General features: G+C 50.8%; 1 protein-coding gene and 1 long non-coding RNA gene across 11 annotated transcripts in view; one reads left to right on the forward strand and one right to left on the reverse strand.

Moving 5' to 3' along the window:
* lmo7b (LIM domain 7b) overlaps positions 1-27,037 on the forward strand; it is a 47,616-nt gene extending 20,579 nt beyond the window's left edge. For 2 of the 9 annotated variants that reach the window (XM_036972359.1, XM_036972361.1), the window contains exons 10-28: positions 552-711; positions 1,000-1,139; positions 1,290-2,148; positions 3,164-3,457; positions 8,012-8,123; positions 9,353-9,514; positions 10,892-10,959; positions 11,075-11,138; positions 13,795-13,820; positions 13,947-14,054; positions 14,914-15,296; positions 15,982-16,026; positions 18,586-18,641; positions 19,521-19,704; positions 20,705-20,968; positions 22,764-22,872; positions 24,423-24,525; positions 26,338-26,804; positions 26,859-27,024. In XM_036972359.1, the coding sequence (XP_036828254.1) occupies positions 552-711; positions 1,000-1,139; positions 1,290-2,148; positions 3,164-3,457; positions 8,012-8,123; positions 9,353-9,514; positions 10,892-10,959; positions 11,075-11,138; positions 13,795-13,820; positions 13,947-14,054; positions 14,914-15,296; positions 15,982-16,026; positions 18,586-18,641; positions 19,521-19,704; positions 20,705-20,968; positions 22,764-22,872; positions 24,423-24,525; positions 26,338-26,360 (3,160 nt within the window). In that variant the 3' untranslated portion in view covers positions 26,361-26,804; positions 26,859-27,024. Of the gene's footprint in view, positions 1-551; positions 712-999; positions 1,140-1,289; positions 2,149-3,163; positions 3,458-8,011; positions 8,124-9,352; positions 9,515-10,891; positions 10,960-11,074; positions 11,139-13,794; positions 13,821-13,946; positions 14,055-14,913; positions 15,297-15,981; positions 16,027-18,585; positions 18,642-19,520; positions 19,705-20,704; positions 20,969-22,763; positions 22,873-24,422; positions 24,526-26,337 lie in introns of all 9 variants that reach the window. The other 7 variants (XM_036972367.1, XM_036972363.1, XM_036972362.1 and 4 more) reach the window with 7 other exon arrangements.
* LOC118947130 lies at positions 24,884-25,981 on the reverse strand. Of its 2 annotated transcripts, none has more exons than XR_005041783.1 (6): positions 25,919-25,981; positions 25,749-25,814; positions 25,594-25,695; positions 25,282-25,540; positions 25,076-25,177; positions 24,884-24,971 (listed from the first exon to the last, which is right to left on the reverse strand). It is a non-coding gene; the product is annotated as an uncharacterized LOC118947130 (long non-coding RNA). The 2 variants fall into 2 exon arrangements; XR_005041784.1 differs by having other exon boundaries at positions 24,898-24,971; positions 25,025-25,177.
* Positions 27,038-27,327: the final 290 nt, after the last annotated feature.

The following is a 27,327-nucleotide window of genomic DNA, read 5'->3' on the forward strand; positions in this document are numbered from 1 at the left end:
TTGGCTTAGCGCCCCCTGCTGGATGAAGTACTTAATTTTCATACTTGAGTAAAACTGAAGATACCTTAATTGAAAATGACTCAAGTGAAAGTAATCCAGTAAGATACTACTTGAGTTGAAGTACTTGGTTTGGTTTGGCTCAGTCTGCTGGCTGGCTTGGTTTGGCTCAGTCTGCTGGCTTGGTTTGGCTCAGTCTGCTGGCTGGTTTGGTTTGGTTTGGCTCAGTCTGCTGGCTGGTTTGGTTTGGCTCAGTCTGCTGGCTTGGCTTGGTTTGGCTCAGTCTGCTGGCTGGTTTGGTTTGGTTTGGCTCAGTCTGCTGGCTGGTTTGGTTTGGCTCAGTCTGCTGGCTGGTTTGGTTTGGCTCAGTCTGCTGGCTGGCTTGGTTTGGCTCAGTCTGCTGGCTTGGCTTGGTTTGGCTCAGTCTGCTGGCTTGGCTTGGTGGAATGTTGGACAGTGATCAGGATTTCATTGTAATATACTATCTGCAGTGTTCTCTCTCGTTTGTCTTTCACTTCTCTCTCTCGTTTCCTTTGCTCTCTTCACGACAACAGGAGCAAATCGTTGAATGACATCAGGCGGTTCCCGTCGCCCACGCAAGTGGTGCGCCAGGTTTCTGAGGGTGGCATGGAGCTGAGCCCCAGCGCCGTGAGCCAAGACCAGCTGCAGATGGTCAGAGCCCGGGTCCATGAGAGTGAGGCCAAGTGGCACAATGTGAGTCCACACACACAGGCATCCATTACCTGTCCCATCCTGACCAGTCTAACTACTCTCCTGACCCATTTCTCATCTGACTGAAATTCTACAATCGGTGATCTCTTTGTGCCCCAACCTATGACTCTGTCAAATCACCCTGACATCTTAAAAGTGTTGTTTAAAAACCACACTCCCCGGAGGTCTTCACTGGGTTAATTGTTGCCACTACAAATGAATTCAACAGCAGTTCTTGTCTCCGTCGTGATTCATCTTGTTTTAAGTGTTACCCCCACTACCTCCTGTCAGGACCTGACCAAGTGGAAGCTCCGGCGGCACAGGTCTAACTGTGACCTGCGGAGGAAGATGCAGGAGAGGGACAACATCGTCCTGATGGCCAACGCAGGGGTCGGTACAGTCGGGACATTCAATAGTCTGCAGGAGGACAGGTAAAGGGGACGGACATGGAAGACAGACTTAAATAAATAACTTTAGAGTAGTACCTGTGTGTGTCTGTGTGTGTGGATGCCTGCCTGCCCATTCTGCTGTGACATGAACATCACTATTCATATGTTTCCTCTCTTCATCTGGTATCACAGGGAAGAGGATGAGGAGTCCCTATGCAGCAATGGCCACAAGGTCTCTCCGTCCACCTCGTTCATGGAGGGTTCCCTGGTGCTCCGACCCCACACCAGAGCCCCCACCTCGGTAAGTGAGGGTTCCCTGGAGCTCCGACCCCACACCAGAGCTCCGCTGGCCCTCAGCTCCTCCGTGGAGTCACCCTACAGCCCCGGAGCGTCGGAACCCTTCACCGCCCCCAGTGTGACCCTCCAGGGACCCGGAGCCGTGCCCCAATCAGAGCCCCTCGTCCTAGAGGGGAGGCGTCACACACCGGTGGAGCCAGACGGAGCTGGAGGATTAGCCACTTTCCCCAACTCTGCCTCTCCCATCTCCTCCCAGACCATCTCTAGCCCAGCTCTCTTCATCTCCACTGGACGAGACCACAACGTCTCCTTGCTCTCAAATGGGATCCCGACGACCCTCCCTGGATCTAGCTCCAGTCTTACTACTGGTACCAGTTCTTCTCTAACTACCTCTGACCCGGTGAACGGTACCGGCTCTAACCTAACCAGCGGTACCGGCTCTAACCTAACCAGCGGTACCGGCTCCCACAACCCCTCTGCCTCCATGGACATCCCAGACCAAGCCCTCCTCTCTACTGTAGAGTCCCTGACCTCGGTGGGAGCCCCGGGTCATGTCTCAGCTCCCCAGCAGCAGGAGCTTCCCCTCTACAGGTACAGTTCCAGGGCTCCGGGAGGAAGAGGAAGAGGATCTGCCTCTCTCCCCAGGGGATACCGCCGGTCTGAGGGCTCTTTGTCCTGCCTCTCTGCCGGCTTCACCCCCCGACCGTTTGGAGCCAAGTCCTCCAGAGTGTCCTCGCTACCCAGGCTCTACAATGTGAGGAATGCCTCCGTCTCTGTTCCTCCGTCTCTCTGTCCCCCCCCCCCCCGTGTCTCTCCCTCTGTTTCTCTCTGTGTGACTAATGCCCCCTTCATTTGTACAGTGTTTCAGTATTATTTCAACAGTTGTACACTACATCTCTTGTGATTGGATGCTCCCGTCTTCACTGTATCTAAATAAATGTGGGTGGGTGGTCTTGGTACTTGTAGTTCTCCTTGGTAGTATTTGGAGGGAGATGTCTGTGTGTGGGTGGTCTTGGTACTTGTAGTCCTCCTTGGTAGTATGTGGAGGGAGAGGTGTGTGTGTGGTCTTGTTACCGTGTGCTTCCTGATCCTCTTCCATCTCCTATGAATAATGCAGTAGTATAACAGGAGACTGCTGGCTGACTCACTGCCCAGCCTGATGCCCAATGGCACCCTATTCCCTATATAGGGTGGCAGGTAGCCTAGTGGTTAGAGCGTTTTGCCAGCAACCTGTTCCCTATATAGGGCCGGCAGGTAGCCTAGTGGTTAGAGCGTTGGGCCAGCACCCTGTTCCCTATATAGGGCCGGCAGGTAGCCTAGTGGTTAGAGCTTTGGGCCAGCACCCTATTTCCCTATATAGGGCGGCAGGTAGCCTAGTGGTTAGAGCTTTGGGCCAGCACCATATTTCCCTATATAGGGCGGCAGGTAGCCTAGTGGTTAGAGCGTTGGGCCAGCAGCCTGTTCCCTATATAGGGCCGGCAGGTAGCCTAGTGGTTAGAGCGTTGGGCCAGCACCCTGTTCCCTATATAGGGCCGCAGGTAGCCTAGCGGTTAGTGTTGGGCCGCTAACCTGAAAGGTCACTGGTTTCAATACCCGAGCAGACAAGGTGAAGAATGTGCCCTTGAGCAAAGCACTTCATCCTCATTTTCTCCAGGGAAACAACACATTACACTGCACCCATCATACTACTATGACTGACCCTGTAAAACAACACCTATCATACTACTATGACTGACCCTGTAGAACTCTGCCCTGTCTTCTACCTACAGTTGGAGAACTCTCTGCTGAATGAAAATGGAAACGGTTCCCTGCTCCCCACCAAGACTGCTCCCACCCGCCCCCAGAAAATGGTCACTATCTCGGAGGTCGCTGTCAGGGCTCAGCCCTGGGCCACAGCCAATCAGAGCAGTGTGAACCAGGAAGTAGAGGAGGGTGGGAGTCAGACCCAGCCCTCCATCCTGAAGACCAGAGGGGTTCCTGGACCTGCCACCCACCCCAAACCCTTACCCCCTTCTCTCCGGCCCAGCCTCCCTGTCTCAGTCAGACAGAATGGCTCTGCCCAGGTGAGCTCAACACCTTGTGAATCACATCATCTGTACCTGGACTGTCTTAATTAGGGCCGGGGTTTCACCCAACTGTTTATTTCACCTGTATTTAACCAGGTAGGCCAGTTGAGAACACCTTTATTTAACCCAGGTAGGCTAGTAGAGAACACCTTTATTTAACCAGGTCGGCCAGTTGAGAACGCCTTTATTTAACCAGGTAGGCTAGTTGAGAACACCTTTATTTAACCCAGGTAGGCTAGTTGAGAACACCTTTATTTAACCAGGTAGGCCAGTTGAGAACACCTTTATTTAACCAGGTAGGCTAGTTGAGAACACCTTTATTTAACCAGGTAGGCCAGTTGAGAACAAGTTCTCATTTACAACTGCGACCTGGCCCAGATAAAGAAAAGCAGTGTGACACAACAGAGTTACACATGGAGTAAACAAACAGTCAATAACAACAGAGTTACACATGGAGTAAACAAACAGTCAATAACAACAGAGTTACACATGGAGTAAACAAACAGTCAATAACAACAGAGTTACACATGGAGTAAACAAACAGTCAATAACAACAGAGTTACACATGGAGTAAACAAACAGTCAATAACACAATAGGAAAGTCAGTGTTTGCACATGAGGTAGGACAAGGGAGGGAAGGCAATGAGGAGGCCATTGTGGTAAAAAAATTACAATATAGCAATTACACTGGAGCGGTAGATGTTGCAGAAGATAAATGTGCAAGTAGAGATACTGGGGTGCAAAGGAGCATAATAACAATTTGGGGATGAGGTAGTTGGTTGGGCTATTTACAGATTGGCTGTGTAGAGGTGAGCTGCTCTGACAGCTGATGCTTAAAGTTAGTGAGGGAGATATGAGTCTCCAGCTTCAATGATTTTTGCAGTTCGTTCCAGTCATTGGCAGCAGAGAACTGGAAGGAAAGGCGGCCAAAGGAGGAATTGGCTTTGGGAATGACCAGTGAGATACACCTGCTGGAGTGCGTGCTATGGGTGGTTGCTGCTATGGTGACCAGTGAGCTGAGATAAGGCAGGGCTTTACCTAGCATAGACTTATAGATGACCTGGAGCAAGTGGGTTTGGTGACAAATATGTAGCGAGGGCCTGCCAACGAGAGCGTACAGGTCGCAGTGGTGTGTAGTACTGCGAGTGGTGCAGTGGTGTGTAGTACTATATGGGGCTTTGGTGACAAAACGGATGGCACTGTGAACGACTGCATCCAATCTGCTGACTAGAGTGTTGGAGACTTTTGTAAATGACATCAACGAAGTCAAGGATTGGTAGGATAGTCAGTTGTACGAGGGTATGTTTGGCAGCATGAGTGAAGGACGCTTTGTTGCGATATAGGAAGCCGGTTCTAGATTTAATTTTGGATTGGAGATGTTTAATGTGAATCTGGAAGGAGAGTTTAGTCTAACCAGACATCTAGGTATTTGTAGTTGGTATTTGGTAGACAAATATTTGTAGACATATTCTAAGTAAACCGTCCAGAGTAGTGATGCTAGACGGGCGGGCAGCGATCGGTTGAAGAGCATGCATTTAGTTTTACTTGCATTTAAGAGCAGTTGGAGGCCACGGAAGGAGAGTTGTATGGCATTGAAGCTCGTCTGGAGGTTAGTTAAGTGTCCAACGAAGGGCCGGAAGTATACAGAATGTTGTCGTCTGAGTCAAGGTGGATCAGAGAATAACCAGCAGCAAGAGCGACATCATTGATATATACAGAGAAGAGAGTCGGCCCGAGAATTGAACCCTGTGGCACCCCCATACAGACTGCCAGAGGTCCGGACAACAGACCCTCCGATTTGACACATTGAACTCTATCAGAGAAGTAGTTGGTGAACCAGGCGAGGCAGTCATTTGAGAAACCAGGGCTGTTGAGTCTGCCAATAAGAATGTGGTGATTGACAGAGTCGAAAGCCTTGGCCAGGTCAATGAATACGGCTGCACAGTTCTCTTATCGATGGCGGTTATGATATCGAGGCTTGGGCTAGTTGCTGTGGGGGATGTAGAGCTGTTGACCGGTTTAGGGGTAGCCAGGTGGAAAGCATGGCCAGCCATAGAAAAATGCTTATTGAAATTCTCTATCGTAGTGTTATCGGCGGTGACTGTCTTTCCTAGCCTCAGTGCAGTGGGCAGCTGCATGGATTTTAGGTTCCCCTGAACCCTTTTCAGAGTTTGTGCTACAGGATGCTAATTTCTGTTAAAAGCTAGCCTTTGCTTTCCTAACTGCCTGTGTATATTGGTTCCGAACTTCCATGAAAAGTTGTATATCACGGGGGCTATTCGATGCTAATGCAGTACGGCACAGGATGTTTTTGTGCTGGTCAAGGGCAGTCAGGTCTGGAGTGAACCAAGGGATATATCTGTTCCTAGTTTTACATTTTTTGAATGGGGCATGCTTATTTAAGTTGGCGAGGAAAGTATTTTTAAAGAATAACCAGGTATCCTCTACTGACGGGTTGAGGTCAATATCCTTACAGGAGATCCGGGCCAGGTCGATTAGAAAAACCTGCTCGCAGAAGTGTTTCAGGGAGCTTTTGACAGTGATGAGTCGCTTGACTACAGACCCATTACAGACGCAGGCAATGAGGCAGTGGTCACTGAGATCCTGGTTGAAGACAGGTGTATTTAGAGAGCAGGTTGGTCAGGATATATATGAGGGTGCCTGTGTTTACGGATTTGGGGTTGCACCTTGTAGGTTAATTGATAATTTGTGTAAGAGGGTATCTAGTTTAGATTGCAGGACGGCCGGGGGGTGTTGAGCATGTCCCAGTTTAGGTCACCTAACAGTACGAGCTCTGAAGATAGATGGGGGGGAAATCAATTCACATAATGGTGTCCAGAGCACAGCTGGGGGCAGAAGGTGGTCTATATAGCAAGCAGCAACGGTGAGAGACTGGTTTCTGAAAAGGTGGATTTTTAAAAGTAGAGGCTTGAATTATTTGGGCACAGACCTGGATAGCATGACAGAACTCTAGGCTACATCTGCAGTAGGTTGCAACTCCGCCCCCTTTGGCAGTTCTATCTTGTCGGAAAATGTTATAGTTAGGGATGGAAATTTCAGGGGTTTTGTCTTCCTAAGCCAGATTGACATCAGGGTTGGCAGAGTGCTGAAGCAGCGAATAAAACAAACTTAGGGAGGAGGCTTCTGATGTTAACATGCATGAAACCAAGGCTTTTACGGTTACAGAAGTCAACAGATGAGAGCACCTGGGGAATGGGAGTGGAGCTAGGGGCTATAGGGCCTGGGTTAACCTCTACATCACTAGAGGAGGAGTAGGGTATGGCTAAAGGCTATAAGAACTGGTCGTCTAGTGTGTTCGGAACAGAGAGTGAAAGGAGCAGGTTTCTGGGAGCTGAAGAATAGATTCAAGGCATAATGTACAGACAAGGATGTGAATACAGTGGAGGTAAACCTAGGCATTGTGTGATGATGAGTGAGGTTGTGTCTCTAGAGACACCATTTAAACCAGGTGGGAGATAGCTAGCCCTTTTGTTCTAAGGCATATTGAGCAGGGCTGGAGGCTCTACAGTGAAATAAGAAAACAATCACTAACCAAAACAGCAATGGGAAAAGGCATATTGACATTAGGGAGTGGCATGAGTAGCCGAGTGAGAGTGATCATAGGGTCCAGTGAGTAGCTAGGCGAGCTGTCGGCACGGTGATTCAGACAGCTAGCGGGCCGGGGTTAGCTGAAGGGCCTTAGGGGGATGTCGCGACGGGAGGGTCTGTTGTAGCCTCCTCGGACGGTTACATCGGCAGACCAGTCGGGATGGATTGGCAGGGCTCCGTGTAGTAAAAGGGGTCCAGGCCAATTGGCAAAATGGGTATTGTAGCCCAAGAAATTGACTGATGGACCTCTTCAGCTAGCCGAGAGATGGGCGTAGCACGAGGCTAGGCTAACTGGTGTTTGCTTCCGGACAGAGACGTTAGCCTGGAGTAGCCATTCGGATAGCAGCTAGCTAGCTGCGATAATCCAGGTGAAAAAGTTCAGAGCTTGCGGTAGGAATCCGGAGATGTGGTAGAGAGGAAGCGGTCCCGATATGCTCTGGGTTGAATCGCGCTGTGCAGATTGGCAGTAGTTGACCGGGCTGAGGTTAGCTGATGACAGCTAGCAGTGGCTAACTGACTACTAGCTAGTAACTAGTTAGCTGGCCAGCGTCTGTTGTGGGTTCTATAGAAAATAGTAGATCCATACCACATTGGGTGAGGAGGTGGGTTTCAGGAGAATGTTAAAATTGAGGTAAAAAATATTAAATTATTTATGAAGGAAACAAAGATATCTACACGTGACAAGACAGACGTCTGACTGCTGCGCCATCTTGGAGTACTACAACGATGTGTATAAACCATAGCTGGCTGACTGGGGTGCTTTATTGAAGCCATTGAGTAGCCATCTTGGAACTTCTCAATTGTAGGACTTTGAACCTGCCTTTGTGTGTGGGCTGCTGGGGGGGGCGCAGGGTTAAACCTGTGTGTGTGTGTGGGGGGGGGTCTGGTTTCGTGGCACATCGAATCTCCAGGTGTCACCTTCACCTTGCGTCTCCTCCTCAGGTACGTCACAGTGACAGGGTGAGTCTTACCTTGAAGATTAACAGTCGACCACACTTTGGTTTCAACACTCACTGGGACTCGACAGGAGCAAGAGTCGGAGGCATCCAACCAGGTGAGCGTTGACTTCACCTCTCCCCTCCTTCAGGAATGGATGGGGACACCTATATCCTGTGTACCGTGTTGTTGTTAGCATTGGTTGTAATCCAATAAGAGTTTACCAAAGTAGGTAAGATGTCAACAGAAATGTAGCAACAGCAGTAAGTAATGGATGAATAGAAGTTTGAACAAACAGATTAATATCTTTTTTTGGGGGATATGTTTTAGTCTAAAGGTGTCTTGGTGCTAGAAACGGTTGAATTGACCGTGGCTGGGTCGTTAGTAATGACACAGTGGTTGTTCCACCGATGTCCATTACCTACAGTACAGGGAGATATTCATTAATGTTTAAACAGACCTGTGAGAGGTGTGACTTACCCTGCAACAGAGACCTAGTCAGAACCACTCTGGATATCTGTACTCAGGAGATCTATAACCTTATCCTGTTCCTCTGGGTCGGTCAGGTGTGACTGGAAATACCATCTACTACTGTCCTGTAGCTCCTCTCTCTCTCTCTCCTGCTGTCCTGTAGCTCCTCTCTCTCTCTCCTGCTGTCCTGTAGCTCCTCTCTCTCTCTCCTGCTGTCCTGTAGCTCCTCTCTCTCTCTCCTGCTGTCCTGTAGCTCATCTCTCTCTCTCCTGCTGTCCTGTAACTCATCTCTCTCTCTCCTGCTGTCCTGTAACTCCTCTCTCTCTCTCCTGCTGTCCTGTAGCTCCTCTCTCTCTCTCCTGCTGTCCTGTAGCTCCTCTCTCTCTCTCCTGCTGTCCTGTAGCTCCTCTCTCTCTCTCCTGCTGTCCTGTAGCTCCTCTCTCTCTCTCCTGCTGTCCTGTAGCTCCTCTCTCTCTCTCTCTCCTGCTGTCCTGTAGCTCCTCTCTCTCTCTCTCTCCTGCTGTCCTGTAGCTCCTCTCTCTCTCTCTCCTGCTGTCCTGTAGCTCCTCTCTCTCTCTCTCCTGCTGTCCTGTAGCTCCTCTCTCTCTCTCTCCTGCTGTCCTGTAGCTCCTCTCTCTCTCTCTCTCCTGCTGTCCTGTAGCTCCTCTCTCTCTCTCTCTCCTGCTGTCCTGTAGCTCCTCTCTCTCTCTCTCTCCTGCTGTCCTGTAGCTCCTCTCTCTCTCTCTCCTGCTGTCCTGTAGCTCCTCTCTCTCTCTCTCTCTCTCCTGCTGTCCTGTAGCTCCTCTCTCTCTCTCTCTCTCTCCTGCTGGCCTGTAGCTTGCCTCAACATAGTGAAAGCCTCTCCTCTCCCTCCAGGTAGTCCTGCAGAGTTGTGCCAGCTCCGTGCAGGTGATGAGATAGTGTCTGTTGGTGGGCACAGGGTGGCAGAGATGAGCCACAGCCAGTGGAAGGGCATGATGACCTCTGCCCTGCAGAAAGGCAGTCTCACCATGGATGTACAGCGCTATGGTAACAACGGTGTGCGAAAGAGACTTCCCCCTGACCTGCTGGGAGCTCTGTCTGTCCCTCACCACTTCCCCCCCTGACCTGCTGGGAGCTCTGTCTGTCCCTCACCACTTCCCCCCCTGACCTGCTGGGAGCTTTGTTTGTCCCTCACCACTTCTTCCCCCCCCTGACCTGTTGGGAGCTTTGTTTGTCCCTCACCACTTCCCCCCCCCCCTGACCTGCTGGGAGCTCTGTCTGTCCCTCACCACTTCCCCCCCTGACCTGCTGGGAGCTTTGTTTGTCCCTCACCACTTCTCCCTCCACTGACCTGTTGGGAGCTTTGTTTGTCCCTCACCACTTCTCCCTCCACTGACCTGCTGGGAGCTTTGTTTGTCCCTCACCACTTCCCCCCCTGACCTGCTGGGAGCTTTGTTTGTCCCTCACCACTTCTCCCCCCCCCCCCCCCCTGACCTGCTGGGAGCTTTGTTTGTCCCTCACCACTTCTCCCCCCCCCTCCTGACCTGCTGGGAGCTTTGTTTGTCCCTCACCACTTCTCCCCCCCCCCCCCCCCCCCCCCCGACCTGCTGGGAGCTTTGTTTGTCCCTCACCACTTCCCCCCCCCCCCTGACCTGCTGGGAACTCTGTCTGTCCCTCACCACTTTCCGTCCTGTAGTGTTTACTGATTTTGTGAATCAATGTTTGTAAACCCTGTGGGACCGGGCCTGTGTTGTGACGGACTGGGTCAGAGGCCCTGTGGGACCGGGCCTGTGTTGTGACGGACTGGGTCAGATGCCCCTGTGGGACCGGGCCTGTGTTGTGACGGACTGGGTCAGATGCCCCTGTGGGACCGGGCCTGTGTTGTGACGGACCGGGTCAGCGGCCCTGTGGGACCGGGCCTGTGTTGTGACGGACTGGGTCAGAGGCCCTGTGGGACCGGGCCTGTGTTGTGACTGACTGGGTCAGAGGCCCTGTGGGACCGGGCCTGTGTTGTGACGGACTGGGTCAGAGGCCCTGTGGGACCGGGCCTGTGTTGTGACTGACTGGGTCAGAGGCCCTGTGGGACCGGGCCTGTGTTGTGACGGACTGGGTCAGAGGCCCTGTGGGACCGGGCCTGTGTTGTGACGGACTGGGTCAGAGGCCCTGTGGGACCGGGCCTGTGTTGTGACGGACTGGGTCAGAGGCCCTGTGGGACCGGGCCTGTGTTGTGACTGACTGGGTCAGAGGCCCTGTGGGACCGGGCCTGTGTTGTGACGGACTGGGTCAGAGGCCCTGTGGGACCGGGCCTGTGTTGTGACGGACTGGGTCAGAGGCCCTGTGGGACCGGGCCTGTGTTGTGACGGACTGGGTCAGAGGCCCTGTGGAACCGGGCCTCGATCATCCATCTGACCAGTGGTGCTCTGACACTTACAGGTCCAACTGACACCAGCAGAGATGCAACGATGATGAAACTGGCCCAGATCAACGGACAAGAGGTCAATGTGTGACACTACTTTTTCATACGATCAGTGTTGACATCTCTAACGCGTTTACTGACATGATTTGAGTGATGAAGGAAACAGGTTAGTAAATCTCTTTGTGTCTTTCCCTTCTTAGGTGCTGACCTCTAAGAGCAGTAAGGGAGGTTTTCAGGACGATCCCCTGACTATCAGAAGTAAAGGTAATGAATGAATTGACTGGGACTTGACAGTGCCTTCAGGAAGTATTCACACCCCTTGACTTTGTCCACATTTTGTTAGTCTGAATTTAAAATGTATAAAATAGAGGTTTTATGTCACTGGCCTACACAATACCCCATAATGTCGGTGTAATTATGTAATGAGATTTTTTGTTGAAATTCATAAAATAAATGAATTGCTGAAGTGACTTTGGTCAATAACTATTCAGTCCTTTTGTTATGGCCTAAATTAAGTTCAGGAGCAAAAATATTCTCGCACTATGTGCGATTTATAGTGTTTTTTTAACATAAAAAAAAATAAATAATCACCACCTCTCTGTACCCCGCTCATACTATTCTGGTCCCTCGGTTAAACAGTACATTTCAAACACAGATTCAACCACAAAGACCAGGAAGGTTTTCCAATGCCTTGCAAAAAAGGGCACCTATTGGTAGATGGGTAAAAATAAATAAAAAAGCAGACATTGAATATCCCTTTGAGGTGAAGTTATTCATTACACGTTGGATGGTGTATCAATACACCCAGTCACTACAAAGATACAGGCGTCCTTCCTAACTCAGTTGCCGGAGAGGAAGGAAACTGCTCAGGGATTTAACCATGAGGCCAACGGTGACTTTAAAACAGTTACAGAGTTTAATGGCTGTGAAAGGAGACAACCGTGGATGGATCAACATGGTTGTTACTCCACAATACTAACCTACAGTAAATGAGGATGGATCAACATGGTTGTTACTCCACAATACTAACCGACAGTAAATTAAGGAGTGAAGAGAAGGAAGTCTGTATAGAATCTAAAACATGCAACAAAAATGTGACGACAAATAATGAATTTATTGTCCTGAATACAAAGTTACGTTTGGGACACATCAGACTTACGCTCTCCATATGTTCAAGCATAGAGGGGGCTGCATCATGTTATGGGTATGCTTGTCATCAGCAAGGGCTTTTCTTATTTTTTTAATAAAAAGAAACAGAATGGCGCTAAGCACAGGCAAAATCCGAGAAGGAAAGCTGATCGTCTGCTTCCACTGGGAGAGGAACAATTTTCCAAATGACAATAACCAAAGGCCAAATGTAGACTGGAGTTGCTTACCAAGACGGAATGTTCCGGACTAGCTTAAAGTTTTGACTTAAATCAGCTGGAAAATATATGGCAAGACTTAAATGATTGTCTAGCAATGATCAACAACCAGCTTGAATTTAAATAATGTACATATATATTGTGAAATCCAGGTGTGTAAATCTCTTACTCACAGTTGTAATCGCTAACAAAGGTGACACTAACATGAACTGTCTCGGGTGTGAATACTTACGGAAATGAGATTACTGCATTACATTTACCAATTCTAAAAACACTGTCATTATGGGGTTTGTGTGTGTGAGATCTATTTTGTCCGTTTTGAATTCAGGCTGTAACACAATGTGGAGTAAGTCCAGGAGTAAGAATACTTTGAAGACGATGTATCTTTTGAAATGACTCAAGATTTTGTTTTTGCAGTTTCCTGGTAGTTCCCGGATGTTACTCTACGGAAACTCAGTTACTCTCTCACTTCCTCTTCTCTTTCACACTTCCTGTTTCCCCCCCTATGTGTAGAACATGATCTGATTGTTTTGAAAACCCAGAAAAGGAGAGCAGAGTTCTTTAATCAGGAAGGTAACAGTCAATGTTAATGTCTGTCGCCAGGCTTCGTTGTTGTTGTTGTTGTTTATGCATTTGCTTTGTAGATTAAATCAACTCTGGCGATTGCTTGTTTGTCCTCGAATCTGCTGCTTATATTTATATATATTTAACACAAATATAAACGCAATGATTTTCGTGATGTTAGTTCATATAAGGAAATCAAATGAATTAGGCCCTAATCGATGGATTTCACATGACTGGGAATACAGAGATGGTTTTGTTGGTCACATATACCTCATCTATAGCTGGAGACGGGACCGTTCCTGGTTACCCAGTCCGTTCCTGGTTACCCGGTCCGTTCCTGGTTACCCGGTCCGTTCCTGGTTACCCGGTCTGTCCCTGTAGCTGGCTGCTGGTAGTGTCATAATGCAGCTCTTTCCCCTCAGCCTCACCAGGAGTCAGCTCTATGGTCTACCTGTGTGGTGAGTGTGTGTGCAGTGCTCTGAAGTTAACGCAACAACATTCCAGTATCTGGACCATAACTCTCAAGCAGCTCTGTGATTCGTTGATTACTACCTAGTCAGTGTGTGTGAATGTCAGCTGATTGGAGCTGTGGTTTGAGATCATCCAGAAGGCTCTATTGGTTTGCAGTGCTCCCTGATTCATTCAGAAGGCTCTATTGGTTTGCAGTGCTCCCTGATTCATTCAGAAGGCTCTATTGGGTGCTTGGTTTGCAGTGCTCCCTGATTCACCCAGACGGCTCTATTGGGTGCTTGGTTTGCAGTGCTCCCTGATTCATCCAGAAGGCTCTATTGGGTGCTTGGTTTGCAGTGCTCCCTGATTCATCCAGAAGGCTCTATTGGGTGCTTGGTTTGCAGTGCTCTGATTAAATCACAAATAGAATGATAAATGTGGTGATATTATAAGTGAGCCCAGTTGGGGAAACATTTATTCTCACATTGGCTGACTGTTAAAACACACCTTCTCCCCCCTCTCTCTCTCGCTCTCTCTGTTAGGAGGATCGGCGTCGGCGATATCTGATGTAAGTCATAGGAACAAGAGGGGGGAACACTGGCTCTTAAGGGTGTGTGTGTGTTGAGACTGAGTATTGGGGGGGGGGGGGGGGGGGGGGTAATATTGAAGGGTAATATTCTGGGATGTCCTCCAGCTCCAGGTGCCGTCCCTCAGCACCTCCCCCTCCAGTTGGTCCTGGGACCCCGAGGAAGAGAGGAGGAGGCAGGAGAAGTGGCAGGAGGAGCAGGAGCGCCTCCTACAGGTCAGGAAGACATACATCCCACTTAGCCTGGAACCACACTGGGCAAAGCCCACTTAGCCTGGAACCACACTGGGCAAAGCCCACTTAGCCTGGAACCACACTGAGCAAATACCACTTAGCCTGGAACCACACTGACTAAAGCCCACTTAGCCTGGAACCACACTGAGCAAATACCACTTAGCCTGGAACCACACTGACTAAATACCACTTAGCCTGGAACCACACTGACTAAATACCACTTAGCCTGGAACCACACTGAGCAAATACAACTTAGCCTGGAACCACACTGAGTAAATACCACTTAGCCTGGAATCACACTGTGCAAATACCACTTAGCCTGGAACCACACTGGGCAAAGCCCACTTAGCCTGGAACCACACTGAGTAAATACCACTTAGCCTGGAACCACACTGAGCAAATACCACTTAGCCTGGAACCACACTGAGCAAATACCACTTAGCCTGGAACCACACTGAGTAAATACCACTTAGCCTGGAACCACACTGAGTAAATACCACATAGCCTGGAACCACACTTAGCCTGGAGCCACACTTAGCCTGGAACCACACTGAGTAAATACCACTTAGCCTGGAACCACACTGGGCAAATACCACTTAGCCTGGAACCACACTGGGCAAATACCACTTAGCCTGGAACCACACTGGGCAAATACCACTTAGCCTGGAACCACACTGGGCAAATACCACTTATCTTTGACTTCAGTGATTCAGTGTGGAACTACTATCATTGGAACTGTTCGTGCCTCATGTTTTAAGATAAAAGCACCAATTCTGGGCTAAACTTACCCGTAGTCTCAGAGGAAGCTGATTGGACAGTTGTCTTGTGTGATGTTGTACAGGAGAAGTACCGTCAGGACCAGGAGAGGCTGGATGCTGAGTGGCAACAGGCCCAGGAGGAGGCAGGGGCGGAGAGATACAGGCAGGCTGAGGTGACCCCTGATCCTCTACCGTCCAGATGCATCGTGGGATATGTAGTCCCTTGTGTCAAATCATCCACACCGAACATGGAGAGCTCAGGAGAGATGACCAATGGGATCGCTAGCCTTGCCAGTCCTCAGCCAGTCTTGAGCCAGCCCATGGCCCCTGTTGCCATTGGCTGTTGCCATGTGGAATCCAATCCAAAGGAAGTTGTTTTTGACGGGGGAAGAAGGGAGGAGCCTCGTCCTCAAGAAGGGAGGAACCTGGAAGAGGAGACTGATGAAGTGGCAGGAGGAGATAAGTGGTGAGGAAGACCACACCTTGGTTACTATTTAGTTCTGGTGATGGGTTTTAAAGGCGTCCCTCTGCCCAGTGCTTTGTGGGTCAATAGTGGGTCAATTGACTTATCTACAAATAATGACTAGTTTATGATTTCAAGGTGATTTGTGGACCAGTCAGTCACAACCTTGCTGGTTTCTGTCAAACAAGCTGGCTGCTGTCTGCAAATTGACTCTTCTGTCCTCTCGCTCTGTCCTCTCGCTCTGTCCTCTCGCTCTGTCCTCTCGCTCTGTCCTCTCGCTCTGTCCTCTCGCTCTGTCCTCTCGCTCTGTCCTCTTGCCTTCTCGCTCTGTCCTCTTGCCTTCTCGCCCTGCCCTCTGTCCTCTTGCCTTCTCGCCCTCTGTCCTCTGTCCTCTTGCCCTCTCGCCCTGCCCTCTGTCCTCTCGCCCTGCCCTCTGTCCTCTCGCCCTGCCCTCTGTCCTCTCGCCCTGCCCTCTGTCCTCTCGCCCTGCCCTCTGTCCTCTCGCCCTGCCCTCTGTCCTCTCGCCCTGCCCTCTGTCCTCTCGCCCTGCCCTCTGTCCTCTCGCCCTGCCCTCTGTCCTCTCGCCCTGCCCTCTGTCCTCTCGCCCTGCCCTCTCGCCCTGCCCTCTGTCCTCTCGCCCTGCCCTCTGTCCTCTCGCCCTCTCGCCCTCTGCTGCCTCTGCCTCCAGGTCTGGGGACTCCTATGGTTTCACCCAGCTATCTATAGCTGACAGGTCAGTCAGTACTAGAGACTCCTATGGTTTCACCAAGCTAGGGGGCTTGGGAGTGCACCTTTGATCACAAACTGTAAATGAATCGTGTGATATTTGTATGACTAGTTGTGCTCAGTGTTTGTATGTGTGTGTACTGCAGGGTGTTGTCGTGTGTGTGTGTGTACTGCAGGGTGTTGTCGTGTGTGTGTGTGTACTGCAGGGTGTTGTCGTGTGTGTGTACTGCAGGGTGTTGTCGTGTGTGTGTGTACTGCAGGGTGTTGTCGTGTGTGTGTGTACTGCAGGGTGTTGTCGTGTGTGTGTGTACTGCAGGGTGTTGTCGTGTGTGTGTGTACTGCAGGGTGTTGTCGTGTGTGTGTGTACTGCAGGGTGTTGTCGTGTGTGTGTGTACTGCAGGGTGTTGTCGTGTGTGTGTGTACTGCAGGGTGTTGTCGTGTGTGTGTGTACTGCAGGGTGTTGTCGTGTGTGTGTGTACTGCAGGGTGTTGTCGTGTGTGTGTGTACTGCAGGGTGTTGTCGTGTGTGTGTGTACTGCAGGGTGTTGTCGTGTGTGTGTGTACTGCAGGGTGTTGTCGTGTGTGTGTGTACTGCAGGGTGTTGTCGTGTGTGTGTGTACTGCAGGGTGTTGTCGTGTGTGTGTGTACTGCAGGGTGTTGTCGTGTGTGTGTGTACTGCAGGGTGTTGTCGTGTGTGTGTGTACTGCAGGGTGTTGTCGTGTGTGTGTGTGTACTGCAGGGTGTTGTCGTGTGTGTGTGTGTACTGCAGGGTGTTGTCGTGTGTGTGTGTGTACTGCAGGGTGTTGTCGTGTGTGTGTGTGTACTGCAGGGTGTTGTCGTGTGTGTGTGTGTACTGCAGGGTGTTGTCGTGTGTGTGTGTGTACTGCAGGGTGTTGTCGTGTGTGTGTGTGTACTGCAGGGTGTTGTCGTGTGTGTGTGTGTACTGCAGGGTGTTGTCGTGTGTGTGTGTGTACTGCAGGGTGTTGTCGTGTGTGTGTGTGTACTGCAGGGTGTTGTCGTGTGTGTGTGTGTACTGCAGGGTGTTGTCGTGTGTGTGTGTGTACTGCAGGGTGTTGTCGTGTGTGTGTGTGTACTGCAGGGTGTTGTCGTGTGTGTGTGTGTACTGCAGGGTGTTGTCGTGTGTGTGTGTGTACTGCAGGGTGTTGTCGTGTGTGTGTGTGTACTGCAGGGTGTTGTGTGTGTGTGTACTGCAGGGTGTTGTCGTGTGTGTGTGTACTGCAGGGTGTTGTCGTGTGTGTGTGTACTGCAGGGTGTTGTCGTGTGTGTGTGTACTGCAGGGTGTTGTCGTGTGTGTGTGTACTGCAGGGTGTTGTCGTGTGTGTGTGTACTGCAGGGTGTTGTCGTGTGTGTGTGTACTGCAGGGTGTTGTCGTGTGTGTACTGTAGGGTGTTGTCGTGTGTGTACTGTAGGGTGTTGTCGTGTGTACTGTAGGGTGTGGTCTTGTATGTGTGTACTGCAGGGTGTTGTCGTGTGTGTGTGTACTGCAGGGTGTTGTCGTGTGTACTGTAGGGTGTCGTGTGTGTACTGTAGGGTGTGGTCTTGTATGTGTGTACTGCAGGGTGTTGTCGTGTGTGTGTGTGTGTACTGCAGGGTGTTGTCGTGTGTGTGTGTACTGCAGGGTGTTGTCGTGTGTACTGTAGGGTGTCGTGTGTGTACTGTAGGGTGTGGTCTTGTATGTGTGTACTGCAGGGTGTTGTGTGTGTGAGTACTGCAGGGTGTGGTCGTGTGTGCGAGTACTGCAGGGTGTGTGTGTGTGTGTGTGAGTACTGCAGGGTGTGGTCGTGTGTGCGAGTACTGCATGGTGTGGTGTGTGTGCGAGTACTGCATGGTGTGGTGTGTGTGCGAGTACTGCATGGTGTGGTGTGTGCGAGTACTGCATGGTGTGGTGTGTGTGAGTACTGCATGGTGTGGTGTGCGTGCGAGTACTGCAGGGTGTGGTGTGCGTGCGAGTACTGCAGGGTGTGGTGTGCGTGCGAGTACTGCAGGGTGTGGTGTGCGTGCGAGTACTGCAGGGTGTGGTGTGCGTGCGAGTACTGCAGGGTGTGGTGTGCGTGCGAGTACTGCAGGGTGTGGTGTGCGTGCGAGTACTGCAGGGTGTGGTGTGCGTGCGAGTACTGCAGGGTGTGGTGTGCGTGCGAGTACTGCAGGGTGTGGTGTGCGTGCGAGTACTGCAGGGTGTGGTGTGCGTGCGAGTACTGCAGGGTGTGGTGTGCGTGCGAGTACTGCAGGGTGTGGTGTGCGTGCGAGTACTGCAGGGTGTGGTGTGCGTGCGAGTACTGCAGGGTGTGGTGTGCGTGCGAGTACTGCAGGGTGTGGTGTGCGCGTGTACTGCAGGGTGTGGTGTGCGCGTGTACTGCAGGGTGTGGTGTGCGCGTGTACTGCAGGGTGTGGTGTGCGCGTGTACTGCAGGGTGTGGTGTGCGCGAGTACTGCAGGGTGTGGTGTGCGCGAGTACTGCAGGGTGTGGTGTGCGCGTGTACTGCAGGGTGTGGTGTGCGCGTGTACTGCAGGGTGTTGTATAACCTGACTTGTGTGTTTGTTGATCAGGATGAAATCCAAGTCCTCCCCATCGTTGGAGGGTTTCCACAGACAGGAGGTGAAAGGTCAGACTCTGCTGTTGACTGTCCCTCTGTTTAATGAGTGGGTTCCCCATTCCAAACCCAGCCTTGATGTTGATGCACTTTACACCATGTTGGTCAAATCTAACCAGGCCTCATTTAGCCGAGGCCCAGGGAGACGGGGTGGGGTGGGTAATGACTCTAACCAGGCCTCATTTAGCCGAGGCCCAGGGAGACAGGGGTGGGGTGGGTAATGACTGTAACCAGGCCTCATTTAGCTGAGGCCCAGGGAGACAGGGGTGGGGTGGGTAATGACTCTAACCAGGCCTCATTTAGCTGAGGCCCAGGGAGACAGGGGTGGGGTGGGTAATGACTCTTAACCAGTCCTCTCATTTAGCTGAGGCCCAGGGAGACGGGGGTGGGGTGGGTAATGACTCTAACCAGTCCTCTCATTTAGCCGAGGCCCAGGAATACAGGGGTGGGTAATGACTCTAACCGGTCCTCTCATTTAGCTGAGGCCCAGGGAGACGGGGGTGGGGTGGGTAATGACTCTAACCGGTCCTCTCATTTAGCCGAGGCCCAGGGAGACGGGGGTGGTTTGGGTAATGACTGACCAGTCCTCTCATTTAGCTGAGGCCCAGGGATACAGGGGTGGGTTATGACTCTAACCAGTCCTCTCATTTAGCGGAGGCCCAGGTGTGTGGGGTGAGTAATGACTAACCAGTCCTCATTTAGCCGAGGCCCAGGGTAATTACTCCTCACCTTTCTGTATTGTGATAGAGGGGATGTTTTCACCTATTGGTCGTTGGAATAATATTGTTCACTCATTGGACAATGCTCAAATGACTGTCCTTTTTATTGGTCTTTCTGTACGAACTATGATTGGTCATACCGTCGTGACTCTGCTCTCTGGTTGGTTATTAGGCGCTACCAGGGAGGTCGCTAGGAGGAAGCCTCCTCAGAGCATGTCGTTAGTAGAGGCTGAGAGGCAACAGATCCTGGACGAGATGAGGAAGAGGACCGCTCTGCTGACCGACAACAGCTGGATACGACAACGCTCCACCTCTGACAACAGACAACCAACCAACCGGCGAGGGCCTATGAGGAGGTAGGAGGGGGGGTTGTCAAACCATTAACCAGCGAGGGCCTATGAGGAGGGGGGTTGTCAAACCATTAACCAGCGAGGGCCTATGAGGAGGGGGGTTGTCAAACCATTAACCAGCGAGGGCCTATGAGGAGGGGGGTTGTCTACCCATTAACCAGCGAGGGCCTATGAGGAGGGGGGTTGTCAAACATTAACCATCGAGGGCCTATGAGGAGGGGGGTTGTCTACCCATTAACCAGCGAGGGCCTATGAGGAGGTAGGAGGGGGGTTGGCAACCCAGTAACCGGAGGTAGGAGGGGGGGGGTTGTCAACCAACTAACCGGCGAGGGCCTATGAGGAGGTAGGAGGGGCGTTGTCTACCCATTAACCAGCGAGGGCCTATGAGGAGGTAGGAGGGGGGTTGGCAACCCAGTAACCGGAGGTAGGAGGGGGGGTTGTCAACCAACTAACCGGCGAGGGCCTATGAGGAGGTAGGAGGGGGTTTGTCAAACATTAACCATCGAGGGTCTATGAGGAGGGAGGGGGGGCGGGTTGTCAACCCAATAACCAGCGAGGGCCTATGAGGAGGTAGGAGGGGGTTGTCAAACATTAACCATCGAGGGTCTATGAGGAGGTAGGAGGGGGGTTGTCAAACCATTAACCAGCGAGGGTCTATGAGGAGGGAGGGGGGGCGGGTTGTCAAACCATTAACCAGCGAGGGCCTATGAGGAGGGGGGTTGTCAACCCATTAACCAGCGAGGGCCTATGAGGAGGTAGGAGGGGGGTTGTCTACCCATTAACCAGCGAGGGCCTATGAGGAGGTGGGTTGTCTACCCATTAACCAGCGAGGGCCTATGAGGAGGGGGGTTGTCTACCCATTAACCAGCGAGGGCCTATGAGGAGGGGGGTTGTCTACCCATTAACCAGCGAGGGCCTATGAGGAGGTAGGAGGGGGTGTGCCATTTGGACCGTACCTCTCTCTACGTGACCTGTTATTTGACCTCTCCATCTGTCCTCTCGGCAGGTACGACTCTCTGGACAACCTTCCCTCTTCCGCCACCCTGCTCTCTAACCCCCAACGCCCCCACTCCTCCCTGGGTTTCGCCGCCCCGTACCGCCCCCCCTCCTCCCGGCACAGCATGGGTGTGGCCCTGGGGGGTTACTCCAACGGGACCCAGAAGCACAGCCCTACCTGGCCCCGCCCCTTCAGCACATCTTCCCCCCCGCCCAACACCGGAGAGGAACCCGCCACCGGCGAATCACGACCCGTCTCACAGCAGCACCACCGGTAATGGACCAATCAGGACTTGTGTTGTATGTTTTATAATGTACAGTGCATTTTGAAAGCGTTCAGAGCCCTTGACTTTGTTACATTACAGCCTTGTTCAAAAATGGATTAAATCGTTTTTTCCTCCCCTCATCAATCTACACACAATACCCCATAATGACATCACAATACCCCATAATGACATCACAATACCCCATAATGACATCACAATACCCCATAATGACATCACAATACCCCATAATGACATCACAATACCCCATAATGACATCACAATACCCCATAATGACACCACAATACCCCATAATGACAAACATTTTTTTCACGTTTATTAAAGATGACACATTTACTTAAGTATTCAGACCCTTTTAATCAGTACTTTGTTGAATGCATCTGTGGCAGCGATTACAGCCTCGAGTCTTCTTGGGTATGACGAGAGAGCTGTCCCGAAGCCACTGCTGTGTTGTCTTGGCTGTGTGAACTTTCACTCCAGTCAGAGGTCCTGAGCACTTTGCTCCGTTCATCTTTCCCTCGATCCAGACTAGTCTCTCAGTCCCTGCCGTTGAAAAACATCCCCTCAGCATGATGCTGCCACCACCAGAATCTTGTTTCTCAGGGTCAGAGTCCTTTAGGTGCCTTTTGGCAAACTCCAAGCAGGCTGTCATGTGTCTTTTACTGAGAAGTGGCTTCTGTCTGGCCATTCTACCATAAAGGCCTGATTGGTGGAGTGCTGCAGAGATGGGAGAACCTTCCAGAAGGACAACCATTTCCACAGAGGAACTCTGGAGCTCTGTCAGAGTGACTATCTGGTTCTTGGTTACCTCCCTGACCAAGGCCCTTCTCCCCCGATTGCTCAATTTGGCCGGGCGGCCAGCTCTAGGAAGAGTCTTGGTGGTTCCAAACTTCTTCCATTTAAGAATGATGGAGGCCACTGTGTTCTTGGGGACCTTCAATGCTGTGGGTACCCTTCTCCAGATCTGTGCCTCGACACAATCCTGTCTCGGAGCTCTACGGTCAATTCCTTCGACCTCATGGCTTGCTTTTTGCTCTGACCTTATAGACAGGTGTCTTTCCAAATCATGTCCAATCTATTTAATTTACCACAGGTGAACTTCCAATCAACTTGTAGACAGATCTTTAGGATGATCAATAGAAACAGGATGCACCTGAGATCAATTTCAAGTCTCATAGCAAATTGTCTGAATACTTATGTAAATAAGGTGTTTCTGTGTTTGTAAAGTGTCTAAACTTGTTCACTTTGTCACTATGGGGTCTTGTGATGTCACTATGGGGTCTTGTGATGTCACTATGGGGTCTTGTGATGTCACTATGGGGTCTTGTGATGTCACTATGGGGTCTTGTGTTTAGATTGAGGAAGAAATCATGTTGGCAGGCTGTAATGTAACAAAATGTGGATGAAGTTGAGGGGTGTGAACACTTTCCAAATCCACCATCTTTGAGTTTCAGTGCTGTAGTCTCCTCATATTGTCTGATCCCAGAGAGGAGAATGAGAGCATTAGTAACGAGGATGAATGCATGATAAACAGTCTCTGGAACAGAGAACAGGCTTCATGCATATACAATAAGTCATCATAATACATTAGACACGAGGGACTTTGTGAAAATAAAAACCCAATTTCAGTTTTATCTTCCTGGTGAACTTGAAACTCATCGTCCAGCCGTATACCAAGGCATTAGTAGGAGGACACCTTTTCAATGGATGTTCCCCCAGACCTTGTGGATCAGTCTGGTCCCTCTGATTTCTTCCCGTGTGTTCCTTTTCCCTCTCTCCCTCCAGAGTGCTGACTTCTCGTCAGGTGTGTTCAGTGTGTGTGTGTCCTATGGGCAGAGGGGCTGCCATGGTCATTGAGACCCTGAACCTCTGCTTCCACCTGGCCTGTTTTCAGGTGAGAGTCTGGTCTGGACCTCCATTCACCTGGTTGGAGGAGAGGTCCTCTAAAAAACCTGTCAGCACACTCAATCACCCTTCACAGCATGAGCTAATGGGCACTGTAGCAGACTGACTGACTGGCGTCACCTAGGCACTGTAGCAGACTGACTGACTGGCGTCACCTAGGCACTGTAGCTGACTGACTGGCATCACCTGAGCACTGTAGCAGACTGACCTGACTGGCTTCACCTGGGCTCTGTAGCAGACTGACTGACTGGCTTCACCTGGGCACTGTAGCAGACTGACCTGACTGGCTTCACCTGGGCTCTGTAGCAGACTGACTGACTGGCTTCACCTGGGCTCTGTAGCAGACTGACTGACTGGCTTCACCTGGGCTCTGTAGCAGACTGACCACACTGTCTTCACCTGGGCTCTGTAGCAGACTGACCACACTGTCTTCACCTGGGCTCTGTAGCAGACTGACCACACTGTCTTCACCTGGGCTCTGTAGCAGACTGACCACGCTGTCTTCACCTGGGCTCTGTAGCAGACTGACCACACTGGCTTCACCTGGGCTCTGTAGCAGACTGACCACACTGGCTTCACCTGGGCACTGTAGCTGACTGACTGACTGGCTTCACCTGGGCTCTGTAACTGACTGACTGGCTTCACCTGGGCACTGTAGCTGACTGACTGGCTTCACCTGGGCACTGTAGCTGACTGACTGGCTTCACCTGGGCACTGTAGCTGACTGACTGACTGGCTTCACCTGGGCACTGTAGCTCACTGACTGGCTGGCTTCACCTGGGCACTAGCTGACTGACTGGCTTCACCTGGGCTCTGTAGCTGACTGACTGGCTTCACCTGGGCTCTGTAGCAGACTGACTGACTGGCTTCACCTGGGCTCTGTAGCAGACTGACTGACTGGCTTCACCTGGGCTCTGTAGCAGACTGACTGACTGGCTTCACCTGGGCTCTGTAGCAGACTGACTGACTGGCTTCACCTGGGCACTGTAGCAGACTCTCTCTCCACGGTGGCAGGGCTGGTAATGCTAACTCTCTCTCTCTCTCTACAGTGGCAGGGCTGGTAATGCTAACTCTCTCTCTCTCTCCACGGTGGCAGGGCTGGTAATGCTAACTCTCTCTCTCTCTCTCTCTCCACGGTGGCAGGGCTGGTAATGCTAACTCTCTCTCTCTCTCCACGGTGGCAGGGCTGGTAATGCTAACTCTCTCTCTCTCTCTCCACGGTGGCAGGGCTGGTAATGCTAACTCTCTCTCTCTCCATGGTGGCAGGGCTGGTAATGCTAACTCTCTCTCTCTCTCCACGGTGGCAGGGCTGGTAATGCTAACTCTCTCTCTCTCTCTCCACGGGGGTAGGGCTGGTAATGCTAACTCTCTCTCTCCATGGTGGTAGGGCTGGTAATGCTAACGCTCTCTGTGGTGGCAGGGCTGGTAAAGCTAACTCTCTCGCCACAGTGGAAGGGCTGGTAATCATTGGTTGAATGACGCTAATCAGTGTTTTAGTTGATTCTCCTGATTCACAGTCCATCTTCTCCTCTCCCTCAGTGTGTGGACTGCAGGTGCCGACTTGGAGGGTCAGAGGTCAGAGCCCAGATCAGAATCAGCAACGGGAAGCCTTACTGTGACCCCTGCTACATCCGACTCAAGTGTAAGTCATTTATACAGAACATAAAGGAGTCCGATAAGAATGTATCCAAGTCATTTTACCCTGCTGGCCCGTTCTACTGGTCCACCCCCTCTGTGTATCCAAGTCATTTTACCCTGCTGGCCCGTTCTACTGGTCCACCTGCTCTCACTGCACCTCATTTTACCCTGCTGGCCCGTTCTACTGGTCCACCCCCTCTGTGTATCCAAGTCATTTTACCCTGCTGGCCCGTTCTACTGGTCCACCTGCTCTCACTGCACCTCATTTTACTCTGCTGGCCCGTTCTACTGGTCCACCTGCTCTCACTGCACCTCATTTTACTCTGCTGGCCCGTTCTACTGGTCCACCTGCTCTCACTGCACCTCATTTTACTCTGCTGGCCCGTTCTACTGGTCCACCTGCTCTCACTGCACCTCATTTTACTCTGCTGGCCCGTTCTACTGGTCCACCTGCTCTGTGTATCCAAGTCATTTTACTCTGCTGGCCCGTTCTACTGGTCCACCTGCTCTCACTGCACCTCATTTTACTCTGCTGGCCCGTTCTACTGGTCCACCTGCTCTCACTGCACCTCATTTTACCCTGCTGGCCCGTTCTACTGGTCCACCTGCTCTCACTGCACCTCATTTTACTCTGCTGGCCCGTTCTACTGGTCCACCTGCTCTGTGTATCCAAGTCATTTTACTCTGCTGGCCCGTTCTACTGGTCCACCTGCTCTAACTGCACCTCATTTTACTCTGCTGGCCCGTTCTACTGGTCCACCTGCTCTCACTGCACCTCATTTTACCCTGCTGGCCCGTTCTACTGGTCCACCTGCTCTCACTGCACCTCATTTTACTCTGCTGGCCCGTTCTACTGGTCCACCCCCTCTGTGTATCCAAGTCATTTTACCCTGCTGGCCCGTTCTACTGGTCCACCTGCTCTGTGTATCCAAGTCATTTTACCCTGCTGGCCCGTTCTACTGGTCCACCTGCTCTCACTGCACCTCATTTTACTCTGCTGGCCCGTTCTACTGGTCCACCTGCTCTGTGTATCCAAGTCATTTTACTCTGCTGGCCCGTTCTACTGGTCCACCTGCTCTCACTGCACCTCATTTTACTCTGCTGGCCCGTTCTACTGGTCCACCTGCTCTCACTGCACCTCATTTTACTCTGCTGGCCCGTTCTACTGGTCCACCTGCTCTGTGTATCCAAGTCATTTTACTCTGCTGGCCCGTTCTACTGGTCCACCTGCTCTCACTGCACCTCATTTTACTCTGCTGGCCCGTTCTACTGGTCCACCTGCTCTCACTGCACCTCATTTTACCCTGCTGGCCCGTTCTACTGGTCCACCTGCTCTGTGTATCCAAGTCATTTTACTCTGCTGGCCCGTTCTACTGGTCCACCTGCTCTCACTGCACCTCATTTTACTCTGCTGGCCCGTTCTACTGGTCCACCTGCTCTCACTGCACCTCATTTTACTCTGCTGGTCCGTTCTACTGGTCCACCTGCTCTCACTGCACCTCATTTTACCCTGCTGGCCCGTTCTACTGGTCCACCTGCTCTCACTGCACCTCATTTTACCCTGCTGGCCCGTTCTACTGGTCCACCTGCTCTCACTGCACCTCATTTTACCCTGCTGGCCCGTTCTACTGGTCCACCTGCTCTCACTGCACCTTTTTAATGAGAACATACCTGACATGAATGTCTATTTAGAGAAGACGGGCCTGTCATTTTGGAAGTCCTGTCCTAGTATTCTGTAATTAGATGATGTGTCATTACTATATTAGATGTTTTATTAGATCAGACATAATCAGATGTTCTCTTATCAACCTTTCAGCACACCTTGCCACCTCCCTGTGACCAGAATGCATTGCAGCAGATTGAGGAAGAGACGACGACAACCTCAAACACGACGGTGGAGATCTTGACTATGACCTCGTGTTGACCATGTATTTAGAGCTGGTTGACCTTTCTTTTAGGGAACAATGTACCGATTTATACTATTGGCTGTGACTCAAATGGCTTCCTATTCCCTACATAGTGCACTACTACCCATAGGGCTCTGGTCAAAAGTAGTGCACTATGTAGGGAATAGGGGGCCGTTTGGGACATGTCTCAAAGATGCAGTTTTGGCGTTCTTCCTAGTTAATTAACTACTGTACATGTTGACATACCCTATGTCTCTGACGAAGATGCAGTTTTGGCGTTCTTCCTAGTTAATTAACTACTGTACATGTCCACATACCCTATGTCTCTGACTAAGAATCAGTTTTGGCGTTCTTCCTAGTTAATTAACTACTGTACATGTCTGACTAAGAATCAGTTTTGGCGTTCTTCCTAGTTAATTAACTACTGTACATGTCTGTAGCTTTTAATATGCAATCGATGGCTATCCACAACAATAGCTGGACACGTGTAGTTAAGAGCTATAGGGAGTTTTAAATCACAATTGGGATTTGTTTTTTTCTTGTTGATGACGTAAATTGATAAATGAGGCTCTATTAAATGAATCTAATAAATGTGAGTTGTATTTGACATACTTCTCTGTTTTCTTCGTCGACAATCTCTACCTTAAAAAAAGAAAGTTAGATTTATGTTGTTTGGTTGAACTATGTTATTAAGATTTAATTTTGTATTTTCATTTTTTGAGATGTCTAAAATATTAGTAGCTCAAACAAGTGTTAGAAAAAGGACTTCTCCACATGTTGATGGTCACGTGGCTGAAACTCTGCGGTCGGTGGACTCTGGAAGCAGGGAGGCTTGTTGTATGACTCACGGATGTATAAAGAGGCCTCGTTTTAAAAGGAATTTACCTTCTAAACTGTTT

The sequence above is a fragment of the Oncorhynchus mykiss genome, unplaced genomic scaffold (assembly GCF_013265735.2).
Source record: "Oncorhynchus mykiss isolate Arlee unplaced genomic scaffold, USDA_OmykA_1.1 un_scaffold_144, whole genome shotgun sequence".
NCBI lineage: Eukaryota > Metazoa > Chordata > Actinopteri > Salmoniformes > Salmonidae > Oncorhynchus > Oncorhynchus mykiss.